We start from the raw sequence: 18,963 nt of genomic DNA on the forward strand, positions 1-18,963 counted from the left end.
TTAAAAAAAAAGTATATTTGGGAACTTGAAGTGTTCATAGAGTTTAGCTGTGATTTTTAACCTTTCTTTATTTTTCTTCCCTGCATATCCAAATTTCATAGGTCATTTATAGAGCATAAAGGTAATTGCGTCTTTAAAGACACAAATTTGATTTTTACAAGGAGATATAAGCTGTCAGGTCTGATCTCATTCTCTGTGCTTTGCAATGACTCTACTACTCTGCTCTCCAAGAATCTCTCCCCAACCAAGAGGAAATCCCACTCCCTGGGGGTCAATCTCTTTACTCACATTCTGCATATTTCTGGAGTTGGCCGAATTCTTCTGGAGTGAGGGAGACCCACCGTTCCTCACTCATCTTTCCTGGGTGTGAGCGCTTGAGGCTAGGGACAGAGTTTTGTTCAGCAGGCTGAAACCAAGGCCCAGCTGAAGGCCTGGCTCATTGCAGGCAGGTAGGCGATGGAAAAGCCCTTCAGGAGATTTCTTGAGGACCCAAGTGTCGTGGCTGCAGTGGGCACCTTTCAGCGGAGGAGAGAAACCTCTGCTATTCTTCAGGCAACATCCTTCTGTAGTCAAGGTAAATTCAGAAATCCTTGCTCTTCCTGGGCAGAAGTAGAAACAATATTGTGAATGAGAGTTAGAATACATGTCATCTTTGCTTACATAAAAAATAATCTTTGGAGTTCCCGTCGTGGCGCAGTGGTTAATGAATCCGACTAGGAACCATGAGGTTGTGGCTTCGATCCCTGGCCTTGCTCAGTGGGTTAACGACCCGGCGTTGCCGTGAGCTGTGGTGTAGGTTGCAGATGCGGCTCGGATCCCGCGTTGCTGTGGCTCTGGTGTAGGCTGGTGGCTACAGCTCTGATTCAACCCCTAGCCTGGGAACCTCCATATGCCGCAGGAGCGGCCCAAGAAATAGCAACAACAACAACAACAAAAAAGACAAAAGACAAAAAAAAAAAAAAAAAAAGTCTTTGCTGAAAGCTCTATAGGAGACAATCATTCTTAAGTGGGTGGGGTGTCCCTTCAGGGAAGTCAGAAGTGGACATACACACCAGACCAGCACAAGTCAAGACAGCTGTCTGGCTGCAGTGGGGGTTGGGTGGTTTGCATGAAGAGGTAGCTGTACTCCTATGTACTACAGTCCTACTCTGAAAAATTCTGAAATTTAAAATTTTTCACATGAGGGGTGGCAGTAGGGTCACCTGAGGGAATCCTCTAGGCATGACAATGCCTTAAGCTGTCAGATGTCTCAAGGGTAAGTATAAGGACAGAAGCCCACAAGGCATGATTTGAAAGGTAAACTAATCTCTCCTCCATTGATTTGTAAATTCCACCATTAGAGCTGCTGACCTTCCTCCTAGAAGTCATGGAGTCACTCTGGAAATTCAAATACCCCCCTACCCCACCCCCAAGGCTGGCTAATATCTTAGTGACTCGAATCCATTGTGTCTTTCCTCTCAGAACCAAAAAAACATCACTATAGAGGGAAGGGTACCAGCCCCTCTGTGTTGTTGGAGGCTGAGGGAGGATGGGAGGAGATGGATGCGAACAAACACTTAGCATCTTTTCCTTTGAGGACCTCCTAGCATAGTGGCTCCATCAGTCCTACCACCAGTCATTAGATGAGTTTAGTGGGTAGTGGGGGGCCAAGATCAGAATTTGAAAACAAAATGGAACAGCACAGAATGGAATGGAATGCAATGGAATTGAAAATAAGAGTGCACCTCCTGTCAGCTATTCATACATGAGCATTCCTATCGTAATGTAAAATGCATTTCTTATTCTGGGTTGCAGTTAAAAAAATGTTGGAAAAGCACCCACCTAATAGGACGAGAAATAAAGGCCAACGTTATCAAAGAACAAGCCCGGTTTTAATAAAAGAGGATCTATTGTAGAGAGTCAAACTTGAGGCGAGTCTGGAGCACATGAGGAATTGTGAAGGGGCTAGATGAGAGGACCCAGTGAGGAGGCAGATTTGGACATTTCTCTGGAGCAGCATACAGTCTTGGTTGGTGTGAATCTGGAGGGCTGAACTGGAGCTGAGGGAAAATGCTGGAGGGAGAACTTCTATAAGATCCTCTGTAAGGAAGGCCTTCCATCAGTCGGAGCTCTCCAGCAGCAGGAGGAAATGCATGGCAAAGGAATGAGGTGCCTGCATGTCTGGGTGTATTCAAATTCTACTTCTCTTCTTAAACCACTGGCCAACTGAATTCTGTTCTTGGCACCTGCTCTTGCTAAGGCTTCCACTGTGAAAATGAAGGGAAACCTCACTAAAGTGGAGTTGGCAGGCCAGAAGGGGGAGCTCTCGTGCAGTACCTTAGAGATCAATTACAGCAGGAATTGTCAATTACAGACCCCAGCAGCAGGGTCATGAATCACAGGTGCAAAAGGAAAGGATGTGTACTGCATTTCCCACAAGAAACTGACCAACCCCGGTAACTCAACTAATGAATAGCTGTTACCACCCTCAACTCTCAATTTTCTCCAATGGACTTTTGGACTTTCATTCAAAACACTCCTTCTCACCTTCCCTCTTTTCTCAATAACTCGCTCTCCTTTGTATGCTGACTTGCCTATAAGCTGTAGTTTGTTTGTCCCCAATTGCATTCCTTGGCTATTCCCGAACAAAACATTTTTGCTGGTAAAATGACTGGACATTTTATTTTTAAGATCAACATTACTTTGTGATCCGAAGTGGCATCCAAGAAGACCCCCAAGAGTTCCAAGGCTGGTGAGCAAACAAGTGCTGGTACCCACAGAGCCCACTGCTCTCTTGCTGACTCTGGGGTTTGAGGGTACATTTCTTCTAGATTTCAAGCTCTGTTTCTGTTTTGAGTTAGCTTTATTCGAGATCTGTTGAAAGGCTTCGAACTTTCTGAGACTGCTCATTTGGCCCAATTCCTTTTGGAACTTGGGTTGATCAGAAATTTTTCTTTATGCTCTAGGAAGAAAACCTCCAAGAAGTGGGATTCCAGTCATCAAAATGCTTTGAAGGTGCCCTTCCAGCCACACCTTCTAGGACCTGGACTAGTTTTAGGTTTAAAAACTGCAGTCATGCCTCATGTGCATTTCTAAGTAAATGAACTGACTTAACCAAAAGTAATCTAGAACACCAATGGCCATTTTGGGGAACTTCTGAACTACCCAAACTTTCTCTTCTTAAAACTGAACTGGACAGCTATGACTCTAAAATTGTTTAAAAACTGAATGGGATGCCTATTTTGATCGACATTTTGGGGCTTCCAAATATTATTAGGAATCTAAAATTGCCTCTCTGCAAGATACAATGTCTAAATTAACTGAGGCAAACAAACAGCTAGAGAAAGATAAAAAGGCTTCTAAGGCTTCTCTTTCCCATCCCTCATTTTCTTGGACCCCAGACGCATACAGCCCGTTACACTCAGGCCCCACTTCTTCCTTTCTGTACTGTCTTCACCTCCTTCACACCCTCAGTTTCCCTATTTTAATTCTCGTGCTGAATTTGCCTTTTATCCTGAACTGTCCCTGCTCCCTTCTCCTCTAAGCCAATGAGAACCTGCCCATTCAAAGTTACGTCTTCTGAGGATCCAGACAAACTCCAAGTTTGTTATGTTCCCTGGATCATGGCTAATTTGCAAGCCATAGTTAAAGAGTTTCCTAAAGTAACTGAAGACCCTCTTGGGTTTGCTGAAGAATTTCACATAGTTCTTCAGACTTACCAACCTGGCTTCTCAGATTTATATCAGTGAGTCCACATGCTTATTGGGGGAAGTCAAGACAAATATTGGGTGAAACTTGCCTGATGGCAACATCCTGAAAAGGATTTGTGAAAAGGAGACCCTAACTTTTGACAAGATCCTAGAATACTTGCTGAAAAGCTCCACCAAGCAACTTCAGTAGCTTTTTCTAAGCCTATCGGTGGGAACAAAATTCAGGCTTGCACAGAAAAATCTGATGAACCTGTTCATGACTATTACAATTGACTTCAGATTGTTCCCAAAGAAAATTCTGCTCTTCCTTCAGATGTTGAATCCACTCAGGTAGTCTTTAATTCTATGTTTATTAATGGGCTGTACCAGGATCTTTCTCTTTTAGTTAAAAGGATCAGGATGTAAAGGGAAACTATGTCCACTCCAGATTTAGTTAATTTGGCAAATCAGCTTGATCACACCCTAGATGAGTCACTTAAAATAAAGACTGCTAAAATTATTAATTTTTTTCTCTTTATGGTCATTTCTGCGGCATATGGAAATTCCCGGGCTAGGGGTTGAATTAAAGTACAGCAACAACAGATCAGAGCTGCATCTGCGACCTGTGCTGCACCTTGCAGCAATGCCAGATCCTTAACCCACTGAGCAAGACCAGGGATTGAACCTGCATCCTCACAGAGATGATGTTGGGTCCTTAATCCTCTAAGCTACAATGGGAAATACCAAAATTCTTAATTTTCAACTCCAGCAAATGAAAGCCCTAAACAAAACCCAAAACTTCCTATTTTCTGCTATTATTGCAAAAAGCCAGGGCATTGGGAAAAAACTGTTATAAACTTATGTGTTGCAGGTGCTTTCAAACAAGTCTTTCCACTGTCTTCCTAATTTCCAATGATGAAGTTCTAAGGAACTACAGGTGTTCTTCCCGATCCTGCTCTTAATCGGCTCAGAGAAACCAATCTCCAGATTGGCAATGAATCTTCCTCTGTCCTTACTGACATCGGACCTATACTCGGTGCTCAATCCCACTGCCGTGAAGCAGCCTCTGCCTTGGAGCACTAAAATAATTCAAACAGTGGGGGTTCTAATAAACCTCAGTGGGTTGGGTGCCTGTCTCTGAATCTACTGCCTTTTGTTTGGCCCCTTTGAGAGATATGCACCCTTTTCTCCTTTGTTCCTCTGGTCTTGTTCATTTATTAGGCTGAGACTTCTTAGAAAAGAATCATGCTGGAATTTCTTTCTCCCAAAAGGGTGAAATATTTCTAGAACTTGACAGTAGCAATCAAAATAGCCAACCACAAGAATTAAATGACTCCTCAGCACCTTTTATTTGCTACATTTCTGATGGCACTGTAATTGAGTCTAAAGACACATCATTTGTCCCTATTGAATCAGCTACTCTCCTTTTTGGGCAAAATCTTCAAGCTGATATTGACACAACCCACAGTGCACCTCCCATCAAGATTCAAAAATATCTCTCAAAACCTCTCCCAAGAATTAATCAATACACTGTAAATAAAGAAGCCCTTCAAGGCATCAAGCCATAACAGAAGGTCACGATGCTCAGAGCCTCATTATCCTCTGTACTAGCCCCTATAATATCCCCATTTTACCTGCGAGAAAACCCAGTGGCCTTGCATGGAGGTTCATTCAGGACGTATAGGCAATAAGAACATTGCTATCCCTCGACACTGTTGTCCCCCTAACCTCCACACACTACTGACATCCACTCCCAATGAAAGCAAAATTTTCACTGTAATTGATTTACTCAGTGCAGTCTTTAGTACTCCAGTTGATAAGGCTAGCCAATACCCTTTCCCTTTCCCTTGGGAAGAAAGGCAATATATTTGGACAGTAGTGCTCCAGGATTTCAGAAAAAGTCCCTCTTACTTTTCACAAATATGGAAAGCTGGTTTTGACAACACAAAGTTTTCTGCAGGCTGTACTTTGTTAGAGTTTGTAGACAATCTGCCCCTCTGCTCCCCTCTCAAGCCTCTCCCAGGAAGACAGCATTCACCTGTTAGAACTTTCGGCCTTGAAGGGGCATAAAATATCGGAAAAAAAAATCCATTTATTCAAATTCAGGGTCAATATTTAGGGTACCTGATCTCAGAACAAGGACTGGATTTGGACCCAAGTGACAATTTGGAAAAGCTGACTAAAGATACTCCAACAACTGAACCCAGAAAAGGAAAAACAATACTGGACATCTAATAACTGTTGGCTTGATGAAAAAGGACAACTCTGGTTTGGGCCAAACGACTATTCAATCTTACCAGAAATTCTAAAATTCCCACTACTTACCACTGTACATGTATTAAGCCGTTGATCCACTGACAAAATAACAGCATTCATGAACCAATGGACAACTATTATTAAAGCTGCAAAAAGTGCCTACTTCACTTGTTCCATCCATCCAAAACACAATCCAAGGAAACTTGCTCTTACAACTCTCAGACATTTTGAATTGCCTAATGAACCATTCCCAGATTGGCAAATGGGTTTTGTACAACTTCCCCTGTCTCATGGATATAAACGCATTTTAGCTGTGGTTTGTATGTTCTCTCACTGGACAAAAGCTTTACCTTGTAGACAGGCTACTGCTTCCTATGTGACCAAAATTCTGCTAAAAGTGATTATCCCTTCCTGGGGGAACCCCTCTTGAACTTCAGAGTGATTAAGGAACCCATTTTACTGGCCAGGTACTTCAACAAGTCTGTGCCTCCAGGCCAGGTTTATAACTCTTTCAACATGCTGACAATCTTCAATGCTTAGATTTGGTCAAGTGAACTACAAGCATTATTAAGACTCAACTGACAAAATGTGTAGACCTCCTCCAAATACCTTGGCCAAAAGCATTGCTACTGGTCCTCCTAAATCTCAGATCCACACCTTTGGAACTCATCAACTCTCACCCTCTAAAATGGTCACATGATGTCTAGTGTACTTGTCCTCTGCCTCTTTTCATCCACAGCTGATAAAAGGAGATATACTTCAATATTGTAAAGCCCTAATTGCTTCTATTAAAAATAACAATGCTTTGGAGATCCTGTCATGGCTCAGTGGTTAACGAATCTGACTAGGAACCATGAGGTTGCGGGTTCGATCCATGGCCTTGTTCAGTGGTTAAGGATCCAGTGTTGCCATGAGCTGTGGTGTAGGTCGCAGATGCGGCTCAGATCCTGCGTTGCTGTGGCTCTGGCATAGGCCGGCAGCTACAGCTCCAATTCGACCCCTAGCCTGGGAACCTCCATATGCCACGGGAGCGGCCCAAGAAATGGCAAAAAGACAAACAAAACAAAACAAAACACCCAAAAAACAATGCTTTGGTTAGAGCAATCTTCTCACAGTGTGCTCCTAGGAAATGAAGACCTTAAGTATCACACCTTGCAACCCTGAGATTTCATCTATTGGAAAAGACACCTCCAGACTGTACCCTCCTCAACCTCACTGAAGTGCTCTATCAGATCCTGCTAATTAACCGTTGTGCCACCAAACTCCAGGGAATAGACTCTTGTATCTGTGTGACAAATCTAAAGAAAGCACCAAAATCGGACTGGACCTCACGCCATCTGATGATCTGAAAGTAAAGATTTCCTGAAATTGAAGGTGATATCTGATGTGATAGCTTTCCCAAGATCTCCATACCAGGCATGCTGGAAGGGGTTCAAAATTCACAGAAGTCTATTTATCTGGACTATTAGCTGATTCTGGATCCTTATCCAAATTCATTGTCTCTGAATTTACAATGTTACAGGCTGTATTACTGATAAAGTTAGCTCCGAACAGCTCGAGGTAACACTACTGTTTTAAAATGTCTCTCAGAGGTCTTACTGTGGCTCAGCGGGTTAAGAACCTGACATGGTGTCTGTGGGGATGCAGGTTCGATCCGTGGCCTCACTCAGTAGGTTAGGAATCTGTCATTGCCACAAACTGTAGCATAGCTCACAGATGTGACTTGGATATGGCATTGCTATGGCTATGGCGTAGGCCAGCAGCTGCAGCTCTGATTCAACCCCTATAGCCTGGGAACTTCCATATGCTGCAGGTGAGGCCATAAAAAGAATAAAAAAAGCCTCTCAAGTTTTGCTGTCTTTGTTAAGAGTTCATCAGTTATTGTTTCATGCTTTTTTCCTACACAGTATCTTCCCGAATGCAGTCAGTTAATTCTTTCAATCTGAGTGTGCTCTTGCTGTATTCACTATTCAATTTTGCCTTCATGGCTGCTTTGAGTGGGGACTTCCAGAAGGCATACATGACTCCAGATTTACCTCCATAGGGAGAACTTTCCCCCCATAAATCTTAAGTGCCAATAAATATTTGTTCAGTTCAGGCCTATAATTCTAGTTTAGACATCTCATACAATTTGGAATTGTCCTGCTACTTTGATTTTATACTTGTTGCCTGTCAAACCTTTGTAAAAACAATGTACCTGATAAGGAGATGATCCCCAGTGTTTACGATCTTGATAAGTATGAACTACAGATGGGAAGTGCTTGAGGGTTCTCCCTTCCATCCCTCTTGTGACTTAAATGTAACCTTGATAAGTTTCCAATCTGTACAACTTCCCTCTAACATGGGGCATGACACCCAGGAAAGATCCTTCCTGGCATCAAGAAACAACAGGCCAATAAACTAAGAAAAGCTGACTCTTGATCAGTAACACTTTTGGAGAAATGTCTTGATCAAAAGAGGGAAATGTGAAAATTAATAAAGGGAAACCTCACCAACATGGAGTTGGGAGGACAAATGGGGAAGCTCTCACACTGTAATACTGATATCAACCACAGAAGGAATCGTCAATTATAGACCTCAACAGAAGACTCATCAATGGGAAAGAATATTCAGTCAGGCCCAATGGGAAAAGAGGCACATTGCATCTCCTACAAGAAATCAACTACCCTTGAAACTCTACCAATGAGTAACTGTAACTGGCCTGAACTCTCACTTTTCTCCAATGGACTTTTGTTCAAAACATCCTCTCCCAACTTACTCTTTTTTCTCTATAAAATAACATTCCTCTCCTTTGTTTATGGGGCTTAGCTATGGCTTTTGCTATAGTTTGCTTGTTCCAAATTGCAATTCCTCTGCTATTCCTGAACAAACCCATTTTTGTTTAAAAATATCTGGCTGTTTTTTTATTTTTAAAGTCAAAACCATGGCCCAATTGTCAAATCCAACAGGCACCTTTCAGGCCTTCCTTGCTTTATTTGCTCTCTGCAGCCTTGGCCTTGGCAGAAAACAATCCCCTGGAAATGCTTATCTTTCTGAGTGTTTCTCTCTAGTGTCCACTTCTTCTTCTTTTGCCATGGTTAAATACTGAGTTTTCCAAAAGCATATCCTTAGCCCTCTCCTCACACTACATCCCTTCTCTGAGGGGTCTCACCCACCCCTACAGCTCCAATGATGCCCAGGCATGCTGTTCCAGCCCTGCATCCTCTCCTCAATCCAGATCTGCATATCCAACTGTCTACTGTGACTCCCTTATATGTCCCCAAACTACCCTGAATCAGCTCCTTCCCATGCTCCAAACCTGCTCCTCTTTTGTATTCTGGTCACAATCAAGAGGAGCTAATCAATACCCAGGCCAGAGGCCTGAGGCTAAGCCTAAGCTCTTTACCCTTTCTCTCCTGCCAAACCCAAGCACCAGTATAAGAGTCCATTGTGTCTACTGTGTGTTCCCTCCTCTTCCTCATGCCAGCTGGTTTGTTAACTCAGACCCTTATCTTCTTTTGCCTTGTCTCTGACTACAGCCTTCTGCTGGGCTGCCTGCCCTGGGTTTTGCATTCTTCCCCTTGGCTGCTCTAAAGTGTCAACCAAATCACATCTTTCCCAGTAATAAATTTCTTCAGTGGTTTCTCTTGCCTATAGAATAAAACATAATCTTCTTTTTATGATATGCAAAACTCTTTATGATCTGGCCTTTGATTATCAATTCAGTCTGAAAACAAGACCTTTAGAAATATTTTCCACCATACAAGGGAATTGAGCATTGCAACTGGTATTAACACTGCTGCTGGACACTTATTTTACACTGTGCTATATGCTTTACATACATTATCTAATTTAGTCCTCATAACAACCATGTAAATTAAGCACTGCCTTCCTTGTTTTTAGATGAGGAAAATGAGGCAAGATGTTAGCAAACATCATGAGGAGAAAGACAGTGCCCCCCCCCGCCATGCTCTTGTTTAAGGATGCATTTCTTATCTTGTCATTCTGCATACTTTGAGAAGCTGAAAACTCTAAGAGGACCCAGAGACACACTACATGATAGATCTCCAAAGAACCTGAAATCAAAAGGCGGGGGATTTGAATCCTGTCTTTGCCTCTTATGAGATTTCTGACTTTAGACAAATTTTTCATTTCTTTCTTTCTCTTTCTTTCTTTGGTTGCACCCATGGCATCTAGAATTTCCAGGGCCAGGGACTGAACCTGCACCACAGCAGTGACCTGAGCCACAGCAATGACAACACTAGATCCTTAACCTGCTGAGCCACCAGGGAACTCTAAGTTTTTCACTTCTTGAACCTTGGTTTCCTCATCTGAAAAATAGTAATAACGGAGTTCCCCTCGTGGCACAGTAGTTAACAAATCCAACTAGGAACCATGAGGTTGCGGATTTGATCCTTGCCCTTGTTCAGTGGGTTAACAATCCAGCGTTGCTGTGAGCTGTGGTGTAGGTTGCAGAAGCGGCTCAGATCCCACATCGCTGTGGCTCTGGCATAGGCTGGCAGCTCAGCTCCGATTAGACCCCTAGCCTGGGAACCTCCATATGCCGCGGGAGTGGCCCAAGAAATGGCAAAAAGACAAAAAGACAGAAAAAAAAAATGGTAATAACTAATAGAAAATCTCACGGGGTTAGTGTTGGGATTGAGTGAGTTAATATATATAAAAACACCCCCCCCAAATTCTACCTAGCATAATGCCTACTACACATTATTATTATCATCCTATTGCAAATACAACACTTAGCAATACAACTTAAACAATCAGCTGACAGGAGTTGGTTGCAAAGTCACTGTGCATAGATTTCTGAACTTGATCTTATCCTCTTCCAGTTTGTTGTAATTTTGTAATTACTTTTATCCACTAGTTTTAGCACCCACTGAAGGTTCTTGCCTGGATTATTACTATGATAGTGAATTTCTAATTCCATCCTCCCTTCTATATTTATTAGTTGGGATTCTACTGTGAGGAAGAACTTTTCCTTCTTTATTACTTTACTATATTTTTCTTATACCATAAATTATTATAAATATATGTTTATATGAAAATATAATAAACACATAAGTATAAATGTGTACTTACATATATTTATTTATATTCATGGATTCTTACCTTATTCAATGGGTTATAATCCGTTACCATCATTACTTGTTTTGATTCTCAAATTGTCCCAGATTTGGCCAGTACAAGCTCATTCAAGGTGATTCCTTGTTCTTTAGACATATTGCTATCATTGTTTGATCACATCTTTTTTTTCCTGGTACTACAAAATGTGTCAAGCTCATACTATGCTTCCTCAGTACTAGCCTGAAATCAGTCATTTTTCCAAAGAGCCCTGATTCCTTTTAGTGGAGAATAGTATTTAAAACCAAGATCTGGGTACTACATGTACTCATTGCTACTGAAGTGTCACTGCTTCCAGGACCTATCAGGGACAGAGCTGGGAAGTATCATGTATATACACATACATCTCATCTCTGGCTATCTATCTTTCTACCCATGTTAAACACCCCAAGTTCATAATCATACACTACAGTGTCAATGGTAGCCGCCCCTCATCTCATACTGTTAAACTCCCTCTTCCAAAAAACTGTTTCCATTATCTACAATATACTTATTTTCTCAGTCCTAAAATATACAGAGAGTAATCTCAGAAGTGCTAGCCACATCTATGAAAAATAGTTTAAGATTTATTTATAGTTTCTTTGTCTTAGCCAATAGTGCATCTTTAAAACACCATTTTCAAAAGTTACTTAGCTTAGTTCCTTTCCACTCCCACTCGCTCCTGTTTGTATTTCACCATAGGTTTTTTCTCCATTCCCACAGATTCTTTTTTAGTATGGTTTCAAAAGTCAGAACTATATAAAAAGGTATCTTTAGAGAAGCCTTACTTTCCCTCATTCCCTTTTCTCTGTTCCCATCCCCCTTCTTTCCATCTTATTCCCACCCACTCTTTAGTTTCTAGCTTCTCCTTCGTATTTATTTTCACATCAGTAAGCAGATACATGGACATTTTCTTATTTCCCCTTCTTTATCACACAAAAGGTAGCATACTGTGGACTGTATTTTGCACATTATTGTTATTCACTTATAAATATATCCCATGAATCATTTCATATCTGTTCATAAATATCCTCCTCATTTAGAGCCAAATTTGACTCCAGCATATACCTACTTAAAACTCTTTGGAAGCCTCCCTTGGCCTCCATGATAAAAGGCAAATTCTTTAGCCAGTTCCAGAAGATCCTCTATCTGTGGTACAGTTCACCTCCCGATCCTTATTCCAAAGACCTCCTGCCCCACATGCTCCCCGTTCCAGCCAAATCAACCTATTGTGTACTCCTGGATCACAGCAAAGTACCTGGTGCATGGCAGGATCTCATAAACAGTGGGTAATGAATTGACAAACACACCATGGCTTTAACCTACCTGGAATTCCCTTTACTACTTCCTTCCCATAACAAACCACTGCTTGTATGTCCGGCTCCAGATTAAAGGTCACTTCTTTTCCATTGCTTTTTTGAAATCTTTGGGCAAAACCAAGCCATTCTTCCAGCTGTGTTCCCATAGAGCACAGGGATCCTCTATATTTCCCTACTGTATTAACTGACAGAATCATGGGAGAGAGACACCTGAATAATTAATGCACAAGCTGGTAAGAGTGATGGTACATGTATGTAGAGAGAACTCTTGGGGCCATTGAATGTGTCTTTAGCAGGCATAAGGTAGGTGGAAAAACATTCCTGAAGTTGTTAAGAAGGAATAACATGGTAAAGAGGTATATGTTGCAATAACAAATACTCCTATTGTCATTGCTGTTCCATTGTAGCTTAGTGCTTGGCTGCATAGCAGAAAAAATTGTACCATTCCTTATTTCCATCAGGAAGAATTTGGGGCCTGAAACACTGCCTGACTGCCCAGACGGTAACTGCTGACCATGCTCCCACATGACGGTCCCCTCTGGTTTTCTGCCCTCTGATAGAGATGACAACTACCACTCAGGTGGGCTTGCTCCAGCTGACATCACTCAGTATTTCCTTTTCAGCAGCCCACCCAACCACTCCACCCTCGGAGGTTCTTTACACGGTGAACCATCTTCTTATTACCACTCTGAACATCTTTGCAGACAGAAAAAGATCTAATAGGATCTTCTAAATAACACTCAGATTGGATATTGTCAGGCTTGTGTGGGAGAAGAATGTTTTATGTCCCTATAGCTATGGTACTCTGAACACTTGCTTCAGCTCTGTTGGCCTCAGTTTCCTTGTCTAAAAATAAGGGGGTGGGAATAATGGTTTCTAACAGAATTTCTAGCTCTGCAATTTCATATACTGGCTCAAACTCTATTTGTTCTGTACAGATGTCAGCATGCAAATCACAAGTCAGAGGAAAGACGGCAAATTCAATGGGTATTGAATTGCACCCCAGGTCTCTCTATTCATTGGAATGAATCAGCCATACCCAATTATCCAGGAACAAACACCTCTTCATCTCATCTTTGCGCTCATAAAAACATTAATTCATGAATATAGCATCAGCCTGGGGGAGCCTATTTATATGCATCTGATGATTTATAACAAACTCATACTGAGCATAGTTTTTAAAAAATCACTAAGAACTAGAAATATAAGAACCCCTCTCTCTTCCAGACATGTGACAAGTTACATCTTAATAATTGTCCCCATTCTTGGGCTTTTGCTCTTGCTGATTCTTCATCACCTCTGCAACTCCTCTGCAGCATTTGGAGTTCAGTTCAAGTATCACTTACTCTAAGAAGCCTCCTTTAATTGCCTGGGCTGGACATATCTTCTTGGCTCTCCACTAGCTCCTTGGGCTTTTCTCCATTATGGCACTTACCACACTACAGTGTACTTGTCCACTCTTCCCTGTGAGACTCTGAGCCCCCTCAGGGTGGAAACAGTGCCATGCCCACTTGGTACCTTTAGCCACAAATCTTTTAAAAAAATTTTTATTATAGTTGACTTATAATGTTGTGTCAATTTCTGTACAGCAAAGTGACACAGCCATACATTATCTTTCTCATATTATCTTTTATCATGGTCTATCACAAGTGATTAGATATAGTTCCCTGGGCTATACAGCAGGACCTCATTGCTCATCTATTGTAATTAAATCTAATAGTTTACATCTATTAACCCCAAACTCCCAGTCCATCCCACTCCCTCCCCATCCACCTTGGCAATCACAAGTCTGTTCTCTATGTCCATGAATTTGTTTCTGTTCTATAGACAGGTTCCCTTGTGCCAAATTTTAGGTTCCACATCAAGTGGTATAATATGGTATTTGTCTTTCTCTTTTGGACTTACTTCACTTAGTATGAGAATCTCCAGTTGCATCCTTGTTGCTGTGAATGACATTATTTCATTCTTTTTTATGGCCAAGTAGTACTCCATTGTGTATCTGTCCCACATCTTCTTAATCCATTCTTCTGTTGATGGACATTTAGGTTGTTTCCATATCTTAGCTGCCGTGAATAGTATTGCTATGAGCATACAGGTGCATGTATCTTTTTGAATGAAAGTTTTGTCCAAATATATGCCCAGGAGTGGGATTGGTGGATCATATGGTAGTTCTATATTTAGTTTTCTGAGGAATTTCGACACTGTTTTCCATAGTGGTTATACCAATTTCCGTTCCCACCAACAATGTAGGAGGGTTCTAAGGGTTTATTTCTTGACCACTAAAAAGGTGGTTCTCGACTTTTTTTTGATTGAGACCATTTGTGTGGAGCAAAAGATCCTACTATACCTGTTTTTACTTGCCAGTAGAAAAACTGGGTGATAACAAAGAACTGGAGAGGAACAAAAGATACTGGTTGATGTAAAATTGTTGGTAATATTAGTCCTGAGTCACTTACTTTACAATAAAAACCATGAATCATTGTATATATCAACATTAAAATAACAACTTATAACTTCATAACTATAAACTATAATATATAAACATATAATAGTCACTTTATTATGCTTAACCTGACAGTATGTTAGGGGCTATTTAAGTTGCTTGAATTCATCAATGAACTCACTTTTGTCATAGTCTGTAACATCAATGGTTTCCAAAAACCATGCCTCCTGATATTTCATGCCCTTTTTAGTCTCTTCCCCATGAGTCTGGGCTGTGCCTGTGTCTTTCTTTAACTTGCAGCAGAAGTGATGATGTGTCAATGTTAGGCCTAAGCCTGAAGGCTTGGCAGATTCCACTTTTGTGTTCTTAGAAGCACTGAACTGCCATGTCAGAATTCAGCTGCCCTGCTGGAGAGATCTCGGAGAAATCACGTGGAGAGAGGGAGGCCTAGCATCATTGAGGAGAATTGAGCAACCCAGTTGATGATGACAATCGGAAGCCCCCCACCATAAGATCTCCCAGTCAAGCCATTCAGCCAGCACACAGTCATGTAAATCCCCCTAGCTGCAGGGCTAGACATGGAAGATAAGAGCCACTTTGCAGTTTACAGCTTCAGCAGACATGATGTGGAGCAGAGATAAGCTGTCTCGGCTGAGCCCTGCTTGAATTCCTGATGCATAGAATCATGCAGAATAATAAAATGTGACTGTTGAGCCACTACATTTTTAGGTTAGTTATTTATGCAGACATAAATAACCAAAACAACTAAAGAAGGACTTTTGGGTTCATATTACATATGTATCTGTTTAGCAAGAGAATATGCATGATTCATGCTTGAACTGCAACTTGTTCATGTCTTAAAATCTAGTAATTGGAAAATTATAAGTCAGAAATACCTTTGATGCAAATATGTATCACTGAATGCTGTTGGGTTAACCAAATATCCTCCACAACCTAATGCGATAATGATGAAGTTAAATGAACTATCATTTCTAATTAAAAAGCAAGAATAGCAGTAGCTGAACACCGCAAGAGACTCAAAACAAGTCTGACATTGCAATAATAAGAGTCACTTTCCCCCAGGTCACAGGATTCTAACCATCTGACTGAGGGAGACAGTAGTTGCTGAGCATTTAGAAGCAGCCTGACTTCACAGATAACTGAATTAGAACCCCTGGGGAACTTTGTAATGATCTAATTGGAGTTCATGAATAGCAAATATGAGTAATCCCTAATAATTCATTTAGTAAATTACCAGCATAGAGGCCTTACACAAACATAAAATAAGTCTTGGACTTGCATGCTACCCATAGGAATTCAGAAAGGACTTGCACATTTCAGGACTTTGCATTGCAGTAGTGACCTCCCAGTGAAAGTAGAAGCCCTGTGCTGGTGGAGTTGTGAAAATGTCAGGCTGGACTGAACTGTCCAGGTACAGGGGGATGGTCTCCAGGAGAGGGGTACAGTCTCCTGGGACAAGCTGAGGCCTGCTACTTGAGAGGCCGCCTTTGCCACAAGCAGGCAGTGTCAGACTGGGGAGTGTTTACATCCCAGGGTCATCACCACTCAAGCGGTGAAAGCTCTGTCACCTCAGTCATTTGGCTTGGAAAATGTTCTTCAAAGGACCCTGTTCACTGTTGCACTTTTCAATAAAGAAATTTTTTTTTTTTTAGGGCCACACCAAGGCACATGGAAGTTCCCAGGCTAGGGGTTGAACTGGAGCTGTAGCTGCCACCCTATACCATAGCTACAGAAACACCAGATCCAAGCTGAGTCTGTGCCCTGCACCATAGCTCATGGCAATGCCAGATCTTTAACCCACTAAGCAAGGCCAGGGATCGAACCTCTGTCCTCATGGATACTAGTTGGGTTCATTACTGATGAGCCACAATGGGAACTCCATCAATAAATTAAAATTTATTTTTGTTCTGAGGAAAACAAAACAAACCAGACTTGAATTCAAGTCTGTTTAGATCCAAAGCCCATGGTCTTTCTTCACCATAATACCTCTGGATGAATATATATTGAGTATCTAAGTGTCAGCCCTGTGCTAAGTGCTAAAACCATCAATAAACCAACTCTGGAGCACTTAAACCCTCATCATCAAACTGGAAGGTAAATTAGAAGTCAGAGGAAAAACTCATGGCATGCACCTGGAAATCTACATGATATTAAACAAGAACTGAGAATGGAACAGGATGCAAAATGTGCAGCAAGTTTGAGGTAAAACATGAGCCTTAAAAAAAATTTTTCTTGCCCCGAGGCCATCTTTAACTGTTCTCAGAAATGTGAGAGAATGGTCACTTGGCTCTGACTGTAGGGGCACTACAGTGAACTGCTAAAGAAGTGGGGCTGTAGATAGCAACACTATGGTCTGATTCTGGACTCCGGAGCCGAGGCGCTGACAAAAGCTCATGAGAGGAGGCCTCCTTCATGAACCTCTGACTCACGTCCAGTGTCAGGAAGCCTTCTCAAAGGATCAACCATAAGGCTGGCACTGGAATTAGAGCAGAATTCAAATCTTGGCTTGACTCCTTAGAACGATGTGACATTAAAACAGTGTTCTTCATCTCTAAATGGGAATAATAATAGTAGTAATATATGTTTCACAGGGTTGGTATGAGAATGATTTGTACAATGTTTTATGAGAATCATAACAAGTCAAATGTCCTATCACTGGGTTTTAAAATCTGGTCCTTGCACCAGCAGTACTGGCATCAACCAGGAGCATGTAAGAAAAGCAAGATCTCAGAACCCACTCCATATCTACAGAAATTCAGGGTGGCCCTGAAATGGGTTTTATCGAGCCCTGGGGGTTCTGATGCAGGCCAGTGTTTACAAGCACTGCTTTACATTACTGTAAGGGACAGAACTAAGAAGAGAAGCTTGGAATACCTGAGACTATTCCTTCTCTTTTATGGGGGCTCTAAAACACACAGATTCTGGGTCTCTCAAGTCAGTTCCACTTTCCTGAAGCAGGAAAACATTACAGGGAAGCCAGAGCCACCAGACTGCCAGATGCCCATTATCCTGCATAGCTCCTAAAACTCTCACGTGATGACTTATATTCCCTGAAGAATTTTCTTTTCTTTACCATCTGGATCTATGTTTCATATTTCCTCTGTGATATTTTACAGAACAGATAATAGGCCTTTCCCACCATAAAGTGAAGGGTAAAATCCAACAAGCAGGAAAGGCTGAGAAGGTGAGAAAATGAGAGCCCTAGTCATGCCACAGTACATCCCTGTGTCAGAAATGGAATTGTCACAGAAGAGACACCCCAAGACAGGAGTATGGGGCTCAGTCAAGACTAGAAAAAGACAACACTGTGAAAATGCCAGGCAGTGTAGTGGCAGTGGTATGGTGTATGCTTGTGTGTATGTTAACAACAACCACAACAAAAACCACATCAAAGAGACAACCTCAAGTTTGGAAATATGTGAAACCACATTCAGTTTGCAAAGATCCTGTGGCCCCAGAGGAATTTGTGGTGAGCTGGCCTGTGAGCCTTATCCACTTCATGAACCTCTTGTGTTCTGCCGCCTCTCCCTCCTCTGCTATGCACCACCCTCCATCTTCCATTCTCTAAGTCTCCTTTTCTTTTCCTTCTTCCCACTTCCTGCTTCCCATAACAATCTAAACAACAGCTGCTATTTATTGAGTATCTAATGCCTTCTTCACATGAATATGATCTTAAAAATAATTTTTCAAGGTGTTATTATGTCCCTGTATCTGGGATCAGACTCCTTGCAAGGAGCTGATCCATTATTTACACCCATGTCTGCCTGATGCAAAGCCCATACTTTCCCACCATCTGTGCTGGCTGTCAGACCTGGAATATTATTAATATTATTTCTAGATTTTAGACTGCCTGAGAATCAATTTTATGGTTCATTTCAGGAAGACAAGATTTAGTGTATGGTGGGCAGTCATGTGCCTCTTCCTCCACCAACTCCATAGAGCAACAGTGTCCTTCGGGTAACTAAAAAACAATGATTCAGCACCATGGACAACAGCACCTAGGCAAGTGGCTACACCTTATGCAGACCCCTGCCAATCCGTCCCTGGACGCCCCCCTCCCCCCAGAGGTTTCTAGGCCCCAGTTTGAAAAACACCTTATTAATAACAGCTGACCTTTACAACATGTCAGACTGTCCTAAGAAATTTATATGAACAGCCC

At 41.8% G+C, this 18,963-nt stretch overlaps 1 protein-coding gene across 14 annotated transcripts in view; it reads right to left on the reverse strand.

The window, feature by feature from the left end:
* Nucleotides 1-18,963, reverse strand: part of DGKG (diacylglycerol kinase gamma) — a 226,673-nt gene that overhangs the window by 180,333 nt on the left and 27,377 nt on the right. For 13 of the 14 annotated variants that reach the window (XR_002337783.1, XM_021070008.1, XM_021070011.1 and 10 more), the window contains one exon: nucleotides 289-599. Coding sequence is in view for 12 of the 14 variants with exons in the window: in XM_021070008.1 (XP_020925667.1) it covers nucleotides 289-355 (67 nt within the window). In the remaining 2 variants the exon portion in view is untranslated. Of the gene's footprint in view, nucleotides 1-288; nucleotides 600-18,963 lie in introns of those variants that run through there. The other variant, XM_021070016.1, reaches the window with a different exon arrangement.

Source organism: Sus scrofa, chromosome 13 (assembly GCF_000003025.6).
Source record: "Sus scrofa isolate TJ Tabasco breed Duroc chromosome 13, Sscrofa11.1, whole genome shotgun sequence".
Taxonomy (NCBI): domain Eukaryota; kingdom Metazoa; phylum Chordata; class Mammalia; order Artiodactyla; family Suidae; genus Sus; species Sus scrofa.